Source organism: Kwoniella bestiolae, chromosome 1, assembly GCF_000512585.2.
Source record: "Kwoniella bestiolae CBS 10118 chromosome 1, complete sequence".
NCBI classification, from domain to species: Eukaryota; Fungi; Basidiomycota; class Tremellomycetes; order Tremellales; family Cryptococcaceae; genus Kwoniella; species Kwoniella bestiolae.
Genome location: NC_089241.1, coordinates 647,856 through 665,691, shown reverse-complemented (window position 1 = coordinate 665,691; position 17,836 = coordinate 647,856). Strand labels below are relative to the sequence as shown.

At 47.9% G+C, this 17,836-nt stretch overlaps 5 protein-coding genes and 1 non-coding gene across 6 annotated transcripts; 3 read left to right on the top strand and 3 right to left on the bottom strand.

The window, feature by feature from the left end:
* Positions 1-654: 654 nt before the first annotated feature.
* Positions 655-3,858, top strand: I302_100245 (uncharacterized protein; the record flags this gene model as incomplete). Its single annotated transcript, XM_019190264.1, has 12 exons — positions 655-991; positions 1,610-1,704; positions 1,816-1,920; positions 1,992-2,057; positions 2,147-2,215; positions 2,280-2,392; positions 2,480-2,617; positions 2,682-2,845; positions 2,908-2,969; positions 3,035-3,076; positions 3,132-3,776; positions 3,847-3,858. 12 exons carry the CDS (start codon positions 655-657, stop codon positions 3,856-3,858), a joined length of 1,848 nt encoding a protein of 615 aa, XP_019047012.1.
* A 422-nt stretch (positions 3,859-4,280) lies between these two features.
* Positions 4,281-6,099, bottom strand: I302_100244 (uncharacterized protein; the record flags this gene model as incomplete). Its single annotated transcript, XM_019190263.1, has 6 exons — positions 4,281-4,482; positions 4,555-4,659; positions 4,741-5,352; positions 5,417-5,717; positions 5,780-5,985; positions 6,047-6,099. 6 exons carry the CDS (start codon positions 6,097-6,099, stop codon positions 4,281-4,283), a joined length of 1,479 nt encoding a protein of 492 aa, XP_019047011.1.
* A 484-nt stretch (positions 6,100-6,583) lies between these two features.
* On the top strand, positions 6,584-8,891 carry I302_100243 (uncharacterized protein; the record flags this gene model as incomplete). The annotated part of the gene is made up of 7 exons (XM_019190262.1): positions 6,584-6,678; positions 6,744-6,911; positions 6,990-7,155; positions 7,216-7,428; positions 7,517-7,978; positions 8,037-8,336; positions 8,403-8,891. The coding sequence occupies 7 exons, from the start codon at positions 6,584-6,586 to the stop codon at positions 8,889-8,891; spliced, it is 1,893 nt and encodes a 630-aa protein (XP_019047010.1).
* Positions 8,892-9,294: 403 nt separating this feature from the next.
* I302_100242 (uncharacterized protein) lies at positions 9,295-10,927 on the top strand (the record flags this gene model as incomplete). Its single annotated transcript, XM_019190261.1, has 4 exons — positions 9,295-9,601; positions 9,746-9,842; positions 9,943-10,072; positions 10,184-10,927. The coding sequence occupies 4 exons, from the start codon at positions 9,295-9,297 to the stop codon at positions 10,925-10,927; spliced, it is 1,278 nt and encodes a 425-aa protein (XP_019047009.1).
* A 276-nt stretch (positions 10,928-11,203) lies between these two features.
* Positions 11,204-15,376, bottom strand: I302_100241 (uncharacterized protein; the record flags this gene model as incomplete). Its single annotated transcript, XM_019190260.1, has 19 exons — positions 11,204-11,258; positions 11,322-11,397; positions 11,460-11,562; positions 11,630-11,752; positions 11,823-12,128; positions 12,187-12,205; positions 12,271-12,356; positions 12,423-12,537; positions 12,599-12,742; positions 12,802-12,830; positions 12,882-13,061; positions 13,132-13,249; positions 13,342-14,398; positions 14,456-14,567; positions 14,627-14,657; positions 14,713-14,782; positions 14,835-14,869; positions 14,928-14,955; positions 15,013-15,376. 19 exons carry the CDS (start codon positions 15,374-15,376, stop codon positions 11,204-11,206), a joined length of 3,051 nt encoding a protein of 1,016 aa, XP_019047008.1.
* A 1,562-nt stretch (positions 15,377-16,938) lies between these two features.
* Positions 16,939-17,036, bottom strand: I302_100240. The gene has a single exon. It is a non-coding gene; the product is annotated as a tRNA-Arg (tRNA).
* Between the last annotated feature and the right edge of the window lie 800 nt (positions 17,037-17,836).

Genomic DNA, 17,836 nt, shown 5'->3' with positions numbered 1-17,836 from the left:
GACGCCATCCCTGCTCCCAATTCAACTGCAATTTGCCACTCATTACAAAAGCGTTTCTAATAACTTTGTATTCCCCATTACACTTGGGAGACCATTATGATTTCAGGGTCTCTTGCATTCCATTCACCCTCGATCTTTCGACCAGTGACCCGTCCGGTTCTTTCTCTTTCTCACTCTCACTCTCCATGTTTTCTTCTCTTTTCCTCTCTTCTCCGCTTTTCATGTTATAATCAGTTATCGATCAATCAAAGTACAGTTATACACCACACCCAATCGTCTCCTATCATCCACAACATTTCGCCCGCATTCTTTCCCCGGTCTGGAAAGCTCGTGAGAAGTGTAGAATACCGTCCGCGATATCAAGAAGGAACATCCCTTTATTCCTCGACAGGCTAGACTCTCCTCGAACATCGCAGTATCGTCAAGTGGAGCATCGTAAGAGAACAAAAGAATCCATACAGATAAGCTTGAGATTGAGGTTGAGGAGAACGATACAAGATACAAGCGTTGAAAGCTGGGTGAGAAGAAGGAAAGTGACGAATTCGAAGATCATCCAAGCTACTGGTCCCAGTCTGTTCAGGTATAACGCAGCTCGAGACTCTGTTTTTTGTTTCTGTTGGTCTCATCTGTGGGGAATCTGATTAGACGTGCAAGATGAGTCACATACCCCCTCCACCCTCCTTCCTCCCCGCCCCACCCAAATTCAACGCTTTCGCCGACTCGAACTCAACCCAAGGATCCAATTCGAACACGGCTTATCACCCTGGTCCTCCTGCCTCATATCAGGGAGGAGGATCTGGATCAGGCGATACTTACGGTCATGGTGGTGGCGGTGGTGGGGGACAACAGAGAGATAGGGATATGTATGGGGATCGTAATAATAGACGAAGAGGAGGTGGAGGCGGAGGAGGCGGAGGTAGAGGTGGAGGGAGGAGAGGTGGGGGTGGTGGAGGAGGACGAGGTGGGGATAGGGATAGGGAAAGAAGTCCAGGTGAGTTAACTCGTGTCGTTCATACTCGATTGATCGTATGCCTCGAAAAGAGATGTGCGATCAACCCCAATCCAAGTTGGAATCCAAGTCTCCTGAAATCTGTCCACCCATCATATTCGATGTTAGGGGGTCATCTGCAATGTTTCTCTTCTTCTCCTCCTGCTTTATTACCCTGATTCCGACTTGCCAAGTTGAGGTGTTGTCGTGAGATTGAGGAAGGAGGACCCGAATGCGTATTTGAGCTTGAACGGATAATGGCCTGAGTTGAGCTTGCCTCCTTGAGCGCCTGTGATACCAACCTTGAGAATGGTTAGGAGACTGTTGAGTGAAAATGAAAATTGAGGTCGATCTGAGACACCGAGGAGGGCTTCATTCTTATTTCTTGTCCACTCTTCTTTCTCATTCACAATATTTCTCGTTCACAATATCCGTTCTCCCTCCCTCTTCCATTCTGAAGGATAGGTCATCATTTCATCTGAATCTGCAATTAAACATCTCTCTCGAATTGCGACGTTCCGATTCACACCATTTTCAAAAGTGAAATCGAATGACGAGCGTTCTTGAGCGTCGAGCTAATTTCCTCAACCTGTGTATCTGTGCGTTCCCTTTTAATCGCAGATCGAGGAGGTAGAAGAAGACATGAGACTCGTTCCGTCGAAGATCGTATCCAAGCTGAGAGGGTCTGTAGAACACTGTTCGTTCGTAATGTCTCTGTGAGTTTGTTATTGCCTTTGGATTATGAGAAGGTCGATATTTCCTTCCTTCGAAATATGGATCGAGGTTGACAAGATGAGGCTTTGTACTGATGGTCTCGTGATCGATAGTATGAAGCCGACTCAGACGCATTGCAACATTCGTTCGGCACTTATGGAGAAATCAAGACATGGTATGACAGGATCAACGAGCGGGGTATCATATTTGTGACTTATGTGCGTATTGCTCTTGCAAAGAGCAAGTTAGGCCGTGAATATTGGTTGACCGAATGGAATCGCGGTCGCAGTTCGATCTTCGTGCGGCGCAAAAGGCGAGAGATGGGATGCACGGGTTGAAGGCTGGTGATCGATCTGTGAGTATAGTATACCCCATTCGTCATGAGACTGTATGACATGAGAACGGCGGTTGAGCTAAGCTGGTTTGGACATATGATGCGTATAGATCGACGTGCATTATAGTTTACCACGGGATAAGGACCTGATAGGTGATTGTGATAGAGAGAAGAACCAGGTGGGTAATCCTCTCATACCATACAGCCCATCATCCAAGCTTACAATGTGTACACCTTCAACAGGGCTCCATCCTAATTTTCGTACATCCTCCACGAGTTGTTAATGAGTATGAGCTGGGAAGGATGTGCGAGCAGTATGGGGATGTCAAATCGATCAAACCGGGTCGAGAGCCAGCGTGAGTCCTCGAAATCTAGACTTTCATCTCACAGGAAAAGTTGACTGATCTAGATACCTTCGATGATGTCCTATTTCCATTACCCAGTGAGAAGATCGTAGAATACTATGATTCCAGAGGATCAGCCCTATTCTTCGATAGCATGTCGAACCAACCTTTCCAGGGTGGTACGTTGGAATTAAAATTCATATGGGACGAGAAAGAAGATGCTTTACCTCCTCCACCGTATGTCCCTTTTCTCCTCTTCCCCGTCGTTACATTATAGCTGATTTGGGGTGTTATCGGGTAGAATGTTGGAAAGAAATAACCCCGTCGCCGTTGCCCCTACCGCTACGTCCTATCGAAGTGGCGAGGGACCGGGATATGGGGAAGTACGAGGTGGGAGGCATAATCCTCCACCACCAGCCAGAGATCCCCGAGCCAGATCACCTGTGAGGGGCGGTGATAGACGAGGTTAGTCAGAGCATATTTTGTGTACCAGATTGAGAGTGGGCTAATATGAGGGGTATTGATAGGTTCATATGGGTCCAATCCACCTGGTCAGGGAAGATATGGTGATGGACCGCCCTCTGTTCCTGTGAGTTTACTTTGGTTTTGTGCTTGACCGTGAAATGTACTGATTGGTCGTTGTATCTAATGAAGCCCGGAGAGGATAGACTAGAACAAGCTCGAAAGGTCCAACAAGTGAGTCTTGCGCAACATCCCTCGTTCCCCAACACCAGCTAACATTCATGAACAGCTTCTCGCGAATCTGGGAGGGTCGAATACTTCCAACCCTCCTCCCCCTCCCCCTCCTGGAGGTGTACTCCCCGTTCGACCCATGCCACCGCCACCTCCCCCTACGATGACCGTCCCACCACCCTACCCTCCAAGGGACGTAGGCTACACACCTGGTCCCGGTCCTCCACCACCTTCAGGCGGTGGATATAGACCACCCCCTCCTCAAAATCAAAATCAAGGTCGACAATCATTCCCGCCCTACCCACCAACCCCAACTCCTCAGGGATATCAACCCTACCCACCAAGTCAAGGGGGATATAACGCTCCACCTCCACCCTCACAAACTCCCTATAATCTTCCACCTCCCACTCAGAGTTCATATACCCCCTCGTCGCAGGGATCGTACCCGCCTGTCCCACCCTCTGGTCAGACTCAAAGTCCTTACAATCCCGCTGCGCCCTCTCCGAACTACCCTCCCTACCCCCCACCTCAAGGTGGAAATGGGGGTAGACCGAATGCTTATCATCCACCACCCGCACAAGGGTACGTCCCCCCCTCGGGTGGTGGCTACGGTGGTGGATATCCCCCTGCACCTCCCAATACAGGTGGAGGTGGGGGTGTGCCGGGTCAGGCTAAGGATGTAGGTAGTTTGTTGGCTATGCTTGTGAGTTCTGTTTTTACAATAGAAGGATGAGATGGGTAGCTGATTTTGGTATGCGTGCGTGTGTGTGTAGAGTAATCGATAGATCAACGTTACATGAGAAGAGAGACGAGAGAGGAACGATTATATGGTCTTGGGTTGCGAGGAATCAGCGTTCATAATTTGGTTGGATAGTAGTTGAGTGAGAGAAGTTGAGCTGGTTCTTATGACATCACATCGCATGCAATCTTCATTTCGTTCGTACGTCCCTGGCTGTTTGATAGGCCAGACAGCGAGGTAATGGTCGTCGTCAACGTTGTAAAACGAATATACCTCGCTCGGTCTTGGTGAATGATTCCCCGCGTTGAGCGACACTCAATGGAATGAGTTGAATTGAGGTTCAGCGACTATTGGTAGATATAGTAGCAATAGCCGACTACGAAGTGCGAGCATCGTCCCCACATGCTTGAGCTCCTCTGAGACAGTACTATATTCATCTATCAATCCATAATCTAGCAGAATATACCTTTACACCCTACTCCTGACCTTCTGCATCTCACCCCAAATATGATCCGCCGCAACGTCCCTTCCCTCCAGGGTATAATCCTTACTAACCACCCTACCCATCTCTTTGGCCTTCTCTCGCATCACTCTCGCCGCCTTATCATCAGGCGTACGACCCACAACTTGAAGTAGGGCTTTGGTAAGTTCCGGTTCGGAGCATCCGGGACTAAGTCACAGATCAGTAAGCAGAAAGTAACAGCGTCTGAAAGGGAGAATGGAGGATGAAGGATGGACTGACCTCGCTGTAGGATTACCCCATGCACCGATACCGAAGTACTTTAGACGGGCAGTGAAGTCGTAGCAATCTGCCCAAGCTGGGAGAATCACCTGAGGTACGCCCGCACTACATATCAGAACCACAAGTTAGTCATAATGCTCTTCATTTCGGTGTTTTGTTCTATCTATTTGAGATAGGTGTACTCACTATAATCCCTCATGATACGAGTTACTCCCTCCATGACTGACAAAGCAAATTACATTCCCACTTCTCAAAATCGAGATCGGATCAACTTCCAACCAATCCACGATCCTCAACCTGTCCCCCACTCCGTCATCATCGACGGAGGGTAATTCGTAATCCCCCAATTTCTTGAGCTTCCACAACACTTGTATATCCTTCCGTAGTCCCAGTAAAATCCTGACAGATTTCCACATCTCGCTCGCATCCTTCTGAGAATACTTCAAGTTCGTCCCCAAACTGATCAGCACGGTAGGTCTGGCTCTAACCCATTCACACAACTTTTTATCAACCTCTTCTAAAGGTTTGGACGCCTGTAGGATCGGTCCACAACAGACCAGCCAATCGGGGATGATCAGTGGGATTTCAGCGTGGGGAGTCGACATGCACAGGGTGGTATTCTCCGTTCGTTGGTCGAAGAGCGGTAGCACACCTGTATAGCCTGCTGCGATCCTTGCTTTGTTGAGTTGCCTGTGTCGTCTGTCGAGGAGGAATAACCATGTACCGTAGAAGAGGGTTATGGTTATGTTCGCTGGGAGAAGGTACCATGGTAGAGGGTAGGGGTATCCTGTACATACCCTGCAAGGGAATCATAGATCATCAGTAAAATAAGATGGAATGGTTGTGGTTGAACTATACGCACGCAGGAATAGCAAACACCCCCAAACCCTGTTCGCCCAACGCAGCTTCCTTGGCAGTATTTGGAGTTAACACCGAGGTCTTCTTGCTCCTCCCTGTCTTGCGAATTGCATCTCTGGCTGCAGACATCATCGAATCTACCAGTATATAATCTGGGTCCACCTCTTGGATCAGGCGCTCGATATCCTGGGCAGTTGCAACGTATTCGGCAGGGGTGTCGGGCTGGACGTATGTCGTGGTTCTGGTGGCTGAGAGGATACTCCCGTAGAAGTGTGGAGGGGTACGAACGAAACCGAATAGCTTGGCTGGGCGGAGGATTGGGTTTAGTATATGTCTTCCTGTACCTGCGCAGGATTGGACAACGTACTTTCGTCATGACCGCAATGGCGCATCAAACCATCAGTCATACTGACTCCCTTGATCTCATGAAAATTCACTCCAAATTCGCCTATCTCGGAACGTCGCTTGGCCAGATGCGCATAGGAGGCCAGGTGAATGTCCACCTTTTCGCCATACTTCGCTCTAAGGGATGAGATGACTGCGAAATTACAGTTGGCCTGGCCCGATTCAGGTCTGTGGGGCTAGGTCAGTACGAACAAGCGGTTTACGATTGTGGGATGGGGATGAGACTGACGCGGTTATGAATAATAAAGTGGGGTTTCGCTGTGTAGCTGTTGCTCTAGCCATCGTGGGACGATATCAGCGTTAATGATACGAGAATCAGTGGGTCACTATTTCCTGAAGAGTTGCGAAAATATGAATGGTGACATCTTCTTGTATACTAGGTGTATCATTTAGAAGTTGGTATCCTCTTTGCACTGCTACACCCTGGAGACTGACTGCAGATGAGTAATAAGATCTTACGAGTACTCGTACAAGAGATGCAACTATCTACTACTAGTACTAGATCTGTGCATGATCATGGCCGAAATGACCGAGATAACAAGATCCATACGGTTGAATTGGTTCCGAGTGACCACTTTACTTTATAATGACCTCCCATTTAAGACAGAAGATGTCTCTTTGTGAGCAACAGTAGTAACAACAATAGTGATTCCAAATCGATCACCACATATCATCCATAAACTCAGCGCCAGATCATTACTCGTCTTCCTAACTGTACCAGCACCCTCCTCTTGATGGTTCACACCATACCATATAATACACCACCATGAGATTCGCGCTGGAAGATAGCTCGGACGACGATTCAGTCTCATCATTGGATTATTCAATCTCATCTGAAGACGAAGTGGACCTAACCCCTTCGTAAGCCTTTGACTGAATCACGATTACTCAGGATGTTAGACTAATATCAGCATCTTATCTGCTAGGCGCAATCCCCGTTCAAACCTGGGTAGGAACATCCTCAATGCCTATGAGACGTCCGAAGATGACTTGGATTCGGAAGACGAAGTGAATTTGGGGTTGGACGACGAATGGGATGTAGTCAAGACTAAAGCTAGGGAGGGACCAAGCTGGAGAGAGAAGAAGGAAAAGTCGTATGTCTGATTTCTTGCCTTCTTCTCTTACCTTTATAGCTGAATACGCTGACAGAGCATTGCTTCTCATCAACGTAGCGTGAAGAAAGATATCAAAGGAAAAGGGAAATCAAAGATGGTCTCCTCCTTGTCATACACTGTCCTTACTCCCAGAAAACATTCATCAGTCAAAATAGAAGATGTAGGAGAGGAGAGGGAAAATCAGTATGATTTATGGCTGAAGACGGCCGACCAGGAAGCATGGGTCAGTTCTCGGGAATGATCTCATCCATTTATCACAAGCTGATACTGTCTTAAATTTTAGAGAGATGGTCAAAAACAAGCCACCGAACGACGAGGTCAAATTAGGAATATCGCTACCAATGCTCGAGCGAGACTGCAATCTCAAGAACAAGATAGGTTGGCAAAGGAAGCTGAAGAGTTGCGAAAGATGTTGGAGGGAATGACTATGAAACACAGTAGGGAGGAGCAAGAGATGGAGAAGCAGTTCAAAGAGAGAGAAAAGAAATTGTGGGAGGTGAGTGGGACAAATTTTTTCAGCTTTGCTTTTGAGCGAAATGTTTTCCTTGGAAGATGAGATGTTGATTTTGGGTTGTCGCGTATAGGATATCGATGCGGCTATCAAAGAAGTTGAACGACGAGAAGCAGAATTGGCAGCGGCCACTGTCGCTGCTGCTCAACGCCAAAAGGCCGAGGAAGACGCAAGGAGAGCACAAGCTGAAAAGCTGGCTTTGGCTCATAAGGCGGAAGAGGATAAGAGGGCGAAAGAACACGCTGAGAAAGAACGACAAGCGCAAGTGGCCAGGGACCAAGAAGAGCAGAGAAAAGCAGCTGCGGATCAGGCTGTAAAGGAGGAGGAGGAAGCTAAAGCCAAGGTGGCCGCTGAGAAAGATCGAGCAGGCGGAGAATGGAGGAAGTGGGTAGAAAAGCAGAAGTGGATGAAAATCAATGTGATCGAGCCTGTCAAAGGTGATCGATCAATCAAGACGGCTTTGAGAGCAGGTATGAGGTTGATGACGAGAGGTCTGGGACAGGTGGTGAATACCCAGGAGAGTATAGTAAGAGTTGTAAGTAAAAATAACAGCTGTACAACTTCCAATGGTCATACAGCTGATAAGATTTCAGACCAACGACTTGCATGCCATACTATCGGAACAATTACCTTCCCCTCCATCACCCTCCTCCCCTGCTATCCTGACCGACGAGCTACCTAAACCTTACGCCTACCTCCTGTCCCACCTCTCAAAAGCGCTCATCAAGCAAGCTGAATCTGAAGTCAACGCCAAAGCCGATGCTGCATTCCCCCTGGCTCGGATCGTAATGGGATTGGTACTTCGTGGTCATGCCGCCTTGGGTGAAGTGCTCTTTGCGCGATTTGTCAAGAAATGTCCTTGGGTTGTACCGTACTATCCCACTCGGGACAATGTAAGTGTGATAATAATCATTAATCAGCAAAGTATGGAGTAAGCTAACTCGATGGGTTTATTATAGAACCAACCTCGAGAAGAGTATGAGAAATCGACTGGTCGAGGTTCCGACGAATCTCTGGCAGAGTACATATCCCGAATGGCAGGTATATGTACCCTGTATTTCGCGATTCTCCAAACTCCCTTATCATCCCTCATTCCAACTGCCACGGTTCAACCGCCTACTCCAACTCAGCTCGAAACTCTTATTGTACCTCCTTTAAGATTCCCCTCAGCATGGACATGGCTCGCTTTATCGCTTAAAGATCAGTTCCCTGCCCTGCCGCCCGTTGCGCATCTGGTCTCGAGCTGGATAGAGATTGTGGCTCACGAAGCTGTCAATAGGTATGGGAGGGGACAGATGGGCAAGATATGGGAGGCGATCGAAAGGGAGGGATTGGGTCAGGGGAAGATCAAGGGTGATAGTGAGGCTGCGAGGCAGAGGTTGGGGTTGGTACTGGAGAAATGGAGGAGAGGAGAGGTGGAGGTGCCTAAGGGGAGAGTGTGGGAGTAGAGTGAAGGGTATGTGCATCATGATATCACGAGAGTAATGTTTTTAGCATTGTAACGAATAGATATATAGTACCATACATAGAATAGCATGTATAGTAGATGAGATTTAACGATGCACGTAGAGCGAGGTGAATAAGCCACACACACTATAGAAAGATCCGATTGTCCTCATGATGTGCCTGGCTAATTCCAGCTAGCTTTTGGCTGTTCATGTTGTTAATTTTCATGCTATCATCTTTCTTTTCCTCTTCATCATACCTATCTCTTCTCTTATTCTATCATATCATTTCTGTGTATAGACAACTCTCGACTTCGCGCAGGCAAGTATCAAAGATGCACCTTCCTCCCTCATATCCCTAAAACTCGTACCATCATATATAATAGTATTCCGCCCAACCAACATAATGGCACAAACAACAACCCCCCAACACAACCTAACATCAATCCTCTCCCACACCACCTCCCTATCCCGTAATCGATCCACCCGCAACTCCCACCCCCAACCCCGAGCCCGCTCAGAATCATCCATATCCGAAGACCCCGAATTACCCAGACCACCTCGAGCGCCCTCCCCTGCACCTCCTGAGGATAATGCTCCTCCCCCCGCGGAGGAGGTGACGGCTTTGAGGTTGGGGGCGCATTATGCTGGATTGGTTTTGAGTAGTATGTTGGGGTGTTTGATTAGGTTGGGATTGAATGGGCTGGGTACTTGTGAGTGGGGGTTTGAACTTGTCATCTCTTCTTTACTTATTCTTGGCAGGTATGAGATGGATGAGCTTGACATGGATGAGCTGGGATTGAATTTGACTCGATCCAGGAAAGCAAGGACGAACACTGATGGAATTGTAAATATAGACGACGGTGCGGTGGTCTATCCCTTGCTATGGTCCCAGGGAGTGGGTAGTGGGATCATGGGATTATCCCTCGCGAGGAAGAATGAGATTATTTCGATGTAGGTCCGATTCTATTCTTGTTATCGTCACATTCCTTCTCAATGCATGAGATAGTAATACGATTAGATGAGCTGATCATACACGCTATTACTGTCTCAGCTACCCACCGATCTACACATTCCTGACAACAGGTATAGCAGGTTCAGTGACCACCTTCTCTTCTTGGATGTTGGAGGGTTATCTGGCTTTTAGCAATTTTGATGGTTACGACAGAAAGGGATTACACGATGTAAGTCCCGATGGGGTCTTCAGTACATCACCACACATTCTTTCCTGCTCAAATCTTTTGATATTCGTGATATTCTGGGTACTGATGATGATCCTCTCTCACCCCTCCCAGACGGTCGACGGAGTAGTCTACTCCCTCTCAACATTCGCCATTGCCCTCGCCTCGCTCCGATTCGGCGAACACTTCTCAACCGTCCTACCTTCTCTGACATTCTTCAGACGACCCAGTAAAGCCCCTTTACCAGATAGGCTACCCGTCCAAACTCCTGCTTCAGATTCCTCAGCATCAACACCATCTCAACAGAATACATCAGAGAAACCCACATCCACCCCACCCAGATCGAAACCACTGTCCCAAACCCCCCTGGTAGATATCCTATGGATTACAACAGCCTTCTTCTCATACCTTATCGTTCTCCTAATCTACTTCCTTGGAAATACACATTGGCGACACAACGTAACATTCCCATTGCTCCTTTCCCCGCCTGGTACCATCGCTCGATTCTACCTCTCTCGACTTAACACCAGACCAGCGTTCATAGATAAGTTCCCTCTGGGTACATTCATAGTCAACATATCAGCAAGTATAATCATATCGATCTGTTTTGCCCTACAAAGGCTTCCCCTATCTTCTAGTAGTGGTACGAAGTGCAATGCTCTGAATGCTATTCAACAGGGGTTCTGTGGTTGTCTGAGTACTGTATCTACCTTTGCGATCGAGGCGCGAACTATCAAAAGAGGGAGGGATAAGTGGATGTATATTGGTGGGAGTGTGGTTTTGGGTCATCTGGTGGTATTGGGGATTGTCGGTGGGATAGGATGGGATTATGGTTATGGAAGTGCATGTAGGGGATAACACACATCCGGCTCATAGATAGGCAGACCGCATGCGAGTATAGTATGTTTTGTTGTATTATCACATTCAGTACATTTGAAATAGATAGAGATACCATGTATCATAATATGCTGACAAAATCAGCCTACGAGTTGACCTGAAGTACCTCGAGTCGACGTGTGATGCAAACCAGGATGTAACAGTGGAATGTGCATTATGATTCGATAAGAGGTATGATATGCTACAGACCATTCTCAACGTGTATATACATCCTTGGCCTGATGAGAATGAGAACGACTAGACAGCCAAAGCAGCTTTCTTGAAGTCGTCCATCGCTTTACTCTGTACTCGACTACCCAAAAAATAACATGTCAACTTGGTTTCATAGATACGGAGATGGAAACCCCCAACTCACGCAATGTGCATGGTATGCCCTATCCGGTTCATCTCCTTGATCAATACATCGATATCATCTTCGATCGATCTTGACGCTGTTGCAGAACCATATCAATACTATACCAAGGTAGAAGAAGAGCTGAGGAAGATGACATACCAGAATAATCACCAATCTTGGTACATCGCCTCAATTCCTTGATGAGAAGCTTGATGATCATGCACCATACCAGAATGACCTGCGCGTCGACCTCTTGCGGGGGCTACAGGGGTACCGAATGGCCAAATCAGCATTCTTCTTAATACGATGGTTACAAATAGTTGCCTCACTATAGGTGGTAGACCCTTGACCAGATCAGCGGATTTTCGACCAGCAGCAACGGCAATATCATTCTCCGTGTCCAGCGAGTTGATGTCGTTCATGAGCATCTCACTGGCGTATACTTGGTGATGCTAGCATCACCCCAGCCGGATCAGCTATACAACTTCCATTCATCATGTCCAGAGACGAGGCGTCACGTACAAGTAAGATCGTATGACTCCTTATGACAGGTTCGATCGATCCCTCCTGCAGAGCCTGTTGTCGCCTCTCGATGGGGGAGACACCATCAATACCCAGACTCTCTATATACTGTTTGAGGGCTCTCGAGCATTCGTCATAATCCTTCGAATTCCTATATTTAGGTTGGTTCAACCATCCGGGAGGTGGGTTGGGGGGAGGAGATCCGTTGGACAGGGAGGTAGCGTATGAATGCCATGCTTGGGAGTACTCCGAGTCGTCCGTGGGTGTTAGGAAGGCCAATTTGGATGCTCGCTCCAGGATCGCCACCTGATCGACCAGTCAGCTTCCCAAACCGTTCTTTTACAGTGTTAGTGAGATAGCTTACAGCTTTGACCCATCGGATACTATACCGTACCGCACAGTCAGTCACGCTGCCAATCGACATGCTTAGGGGAAACGGTGCACTCACTACGGCGAATCTCCATCAGGATGAGGATGAGCAGTACCTTTGAACAGATCTCGTACCGTCACATCATCTTGCAGAGTGACAGATTGCTACGCTCATGACCAAGGGTCAGGCATTTCTGCGCATCGCATATAAGCCTTGCACATCGGACTCACCGAAGCAATCTCATCAAGGGGTCTTCCGAATGGTGTAGCGATATCGTCATCCCTCAAAGATGACGGAAATCCAGTCGCGAATGCACCGCATTTCTCGATCGAGTATACACACCAGCTGAAGGTATTCATCTTCAGCGACGGCATTTCGTCTGATCTTCCTAGAGAGTATTACTCACAAAGCATGCACTCTTTCGGCTAGTTCGACGGCATCTTCTGGGGGAGGCAGCAAATGCACTCTGTTTCTCAAGAAAGGGTTATCGGCTTGAGTGGGTCGGAAAGTAAGAGAGGGTATTTGATGAATTCCTGTTGAAGTGACGAGTCTGTGAAGTGTATTCGTCAGCATGTGGATCAACTTGTTGGAGGGACGTTCGCGACGTACCGGACTGCCAGACCAGCAATGAGCCATCCCTAAAAGCAGTGGGTCAGAATAATTCCGGGTGTGAGAGAGATACTATTCACCTCATGATGCCTTCCATTGGTATACGAATAAGCACACAGAAGCATTGCAGCCTTGACAGCATCGATCAATCGATCGCTATTCGGTCCAGCAGAATCCAAATGTCTGCACGCCTCAGCGAAAAAGTGTGCTTCCATCGGTACGAGATTCGGAGACGCTGTCATCCTTGTTGCCCATAGGTACTGTTGATCAAGTCACGAAGTATTAGCTTTCTGGCAGATGCAGCAAAACTGAGCCAAAAGACCCACATACCATCGCGTTGAGTAGAGCCAAACTTGGCCTCCTTCGATCATGAAATGTCATCCTATACCAGAATCTGGGTATACTCATTTCGAAGAATAGTCGACAATGTCCAAGGAAAGTATCCAAGCTATGTGCCAGTTCAGCTACTGGTCAGTTCTCCGTATTTGGGTATTGTCGAGTGAAGTATGACAGTAACAGATGAGAGTTCTTATTGCTCACAGCTTCTTCCTATGTTCGTCCCGGAGACTATCACTCTCTATCCTACTTCTGAACAACGACGTCCTCTCCGGTCCATCCGATCTTTGACTAGCTCCATTCGACCATTGTCCAGATTGCGCTTTCGCCGTCCTCCTCTTCTTGTTTCCTAACCCGGGGGCATTCACATCGGAATTCTCATCGGTGCCTTCCTTGACACTATCATTTATCGGGCTGAAAAGGAACTCGCCCAATCTCTCTGTCAACTTGTCCACTGGGTCACTCTCGGCGATATCAGTGGTATACCTGAGATTTGCTAATTCGGCGTACATGCTCTGCGATCCGGGTGGTGCGTGAACGGACGACGAGCTTGGTGTACTGATACCGGCACTTCCATTGGGGGTGAGTGCGTTATGAGTGTTTGACGAGGTGGATGATTCAGAATTGAGTGAAGATCGCTGGACGAGTGGTTGAGCAACTGCGAATGAGCTGTTGGGGGGATACTGGTTTTGCGGGTGCGTTTGGCTTTGAGATGGGACTAGTTGGGGAACTGATTGCGTTGCCCGTTGGGTGTCAGATGGATAGGTGTAATTTGGGTTCGGGTTGATCGCTTCATCCGTGACATTCTGGTCGAAGCTGTTAGCAGGTATCGGGGAAGATGATGAGACAGCTCTGAACCCCTGCTGGAATTGGTGAGGCGTCTGCAATGATGCAGTAGCTGGTGAACTGTCACTTGGAGCAGTAACATATTGCGCATTTTCGCCATAGGTAGGGTACATCGCATACTGGTTGGGCTGGGGGAAATTCGTTTGAAAAGCTGTCTGAGGAGGTGTCGGCACATATGGGGGGTATGGCTGTCCGTTCATATTTACATTGGGCGTGAATGTAGATGGATTGCTATTATCTCCGCTGACAGGTAAAGTATAGTTGAGGTATTGGTATTGGGCTTGTGGGTCGTTCGGATAGGAATCTCCATAGATAGGTTGCGGAAGACCATTCTCGTCATATGCTAACGGTTGAGAGCTGAATGCCGAAGATAGATTGGGTACTGTTCCCTGAGTGATGTAATCTGATAACTCTGCTACAGTTATCATCCATCAGTTTGGACATGACTGTTCGCAATGAGGACTTTACTCACCGACTCTCGATTCCAACGCCTGAACTTTCGATATCTTGGCTGGCGGCTGGTATTCACATTCCTGCTTGTACTTCACACAACTCGAACACGCTGGTCGTTCTCCGGAGCATCTCTATGTATGATTTCGGGTATCAGCTCATATGCTTCGACAAATTTAAGAGGGTGACTAACCAGCTTCCTCCTTCGACAGAACTTACATGCCCTGATCTGATATCAGCAAACTTCAGCGCCGTGGATATTGATATTGATCGACTCACATCCCACGTCGTAATGAGGTTCCTGATGGGGCAATGTGCTCTGATGAGGGGATGCCAGATGGACCAGAGACTGCGGGAGGTATGAGCTTGTATACGTATGCATGGAGGGGTATGATTCTCACAAGAGGTGTTGGGTCGTTGGGGAAGAGATTGAGACCTGCGCATATTGGTTAAAGATGAGCCACTGACGTTGAATGATAGGTCATTCCGCTTACCCTTCTGACATCATTCTACTTAGATCGCCTGTTCCACAATACCATATCAGTTCTTGCTCATCCCAAACCTGCTTCACCCACTCACCTGCTGAAGAGCTTGACGAGGGTCCATTCATACTAGCGAACCTGGATAGATCTGACGTATCTGATCCCCCTCCCTCACCTTCGGGCGACGCTGACGCCTGATCACCCAAACTACTAGGTACGCCTGAGATCCTCCTAAACTCGCTGTTGTCCATCTCTCCAAAATTCTGCGGATAGATTACATCACTGGGATGAGGTGGGAATTGTAAGGGGTTCATATCCTGCTGTGGTGGTTGTTGTGGGTTCCAAGTGTTGCTGACATATTCTTCGCTGGGGTACCAACCTGTCAGAGGGGTTTCGTCATTCTGCTGCTGCTGCTGATTCTGCCAATCGTCTGGCACCTGTGGAGGTGGCTGCTGTTGCATGATGATGTGGACGTGTGTATCCGTACCTCAATCCAGTGACAAGGGGGAATATTGATGCGCAGGATAAGATTGTGTGATCAATGCTGTGTCCGCGTGTGTGTATGCAGGTATAAATAAGTATTTCTGTGTGTATGTGTAGTATATTGGACCTTGTCACTGTCAATGGGATAGAGTGACCATGAATTGGTGACTGAATGAGAATGAATGAATTGATGAGATTGACAGGGTATAGGTTTTTTCGATGTTCTCGGTCTAAGGGTCTTGAGAATCGCTACCAAACATATGTGTAGTATACAGTATGAGTAATATCAAGGCCGCCGAGCTGCTCACGAGCCCTCTTTTGGCCCAGATAGGGCTGGCCGTCTTGATGCACGATACGTCGACACAATAATGGGCCGAAAGTGAAAGTGGTCGCAGATGTTATAGCCGTAGGCTAGAGTGGGGGCAGGGGGGGATCTCAGACTAGATTTCTTCGGAGTAAGGTTAATTTAAGGGTAACTTAGGGGCACACCAAAAGGAAAAAGAAAGGAAAAGAGAAAAAAGTTAATTTTCGGATGGGACGATTTACAAGATGCATAACTATTTCCTCTCCTCATATGGTCTAGATGTGGATCATGGGAGATGATGACGATGATCTCGTTAACAACGTTGAGCACGAGGACACCAAGATGACGAGATAATTAATGATATTTTGTTATCATCTAATTCACACTGGTTACGAGCATGAGGGAAATACATGATCAAAAACGATCTGTGTCGTCCGATTTGACTTTGCTGGACGATCGAGCTACAGGCACAATCGTCCCTAGGTTTGTAAGTGCTTCTTCTCATCGATCGGGGATGGAACAGGATGTGTCGCAAAAAGGACTTGAATAAATACTTTCGCATGACTCGTTTGCGTGAGAAAGGTGAGATAAAGAAATGAGACCTAGAGGTCGTGCACGAGGGAAACCAAGATGAATACGGGACGAAGAGACGATGCGAAACACCGGGCCGGACCTGGCAACCTGAAGAAGACCATGAACGAAAGGTGCCTCAGAACACTTATAGTCTGAGCCGGTTAGGGCAATCAGTACCTTTTGGTGGCGGGGTCTGAGTGGCATTACGAAACGATTAAAGGATTTTACGTCAATCTTTCGTTGACCGGTAACCCCATACCCATCTACCTTTAACATGCATGCAAGTCGATATCTTGTAAGTAACGCATCCTCTCTTTCATATCATATCACTTGCGCATGCGTGGGATGCCTGGAAACGTTTGTGTTGTGTGGTAAAAGATGAATGTGGCACTTCCTTCCCCTCCTGCCCCTCCGACCCTTTTCCCATCCGTATTGACCTCCACAGCCCCAAAAACATCCGAATAGGCTGATGTTCTCCGATGTACCGTCGTATGATGTCGCTAGACATCATCTCAGAGGAAGAAAGAAGAATCCGGATGCATAGAAAGACACAAGAGTGGCACTCCCTTCTTCTCAGCTTCTACCAATGCTCTATCGCTGGAAATCGTCCCAATCGACTCCAAATCACCCGGGGAACTTCAGGAGATCAAAAAGAACACGAAATTGAACCGACTAAGGGGTTCGAACCCTCGACCTCCTGATTTATCAACGAAAAGCAAATCGCATCGTAGTCAGGCGCACTACCACTGTGCTAAGCCAGCCAGCACAGAACAGCAAACAACCCCATTTGTGGGTTTATATAGTTGTCTGCTTCTCGTCTGGCCATGAAAGGAGATGCCCATTGTGGCAAACAAGCTTGCTTTCAGTTATGGGAAGAAAGGGCTGGGGGCCAAGGGGGGGGACGCAGGGTGTACACTAAGCGGGCAGGACAACCGCTTCTGACAATATTTCCTTCCGTTGTTAGGACCTGGAAGCTTAAGGACAAGTCACAGAACAGCTTAACACTTCATTGAACCGACTAAGTGGTTCGCACCCTCGACCTCCTGATTTATCAACGAAAAGCAAATCGCATCGTAGTCAGGCGCACTACCGTGGCGTCGGGCTGGGCTGACGGGCACCCCTCCAATCACCTAAGTCACTTCTATTCTTTCGGAGGTGGTAGGTATCTGCTTCTTGTCTCGGTACGCACAAGTCTCGTCGGCTAGCCAACGTGAGACTGAAGGACGATGATGTAGAGTCAGGTCGATGTTGGTGTGGTCGCCGTGTGCCACGACCGTAACGTACGGTCGCGTGGTACGGTCGTATCGTACGGTTTTTTGCATCGACGTACAACAGTTCGAAAAACACAAAAGAACATCGTATCAGACAAGCTGAACCCTCTTTGTTCATTGTGCCAATGGCCACGATGATCTCATCTCCTCCATTGTGTTGCAGAAGGTGTTTCATCTCACGCAGCCTTTGTCTGTCAAGAAGCACTTTCGTCTAATAGGCTTTGCTCAATCCTATACTATGGCCTATAAAGCAGAACGATGACTGTCTCCTTATGAGAGTTCCTCTTCCC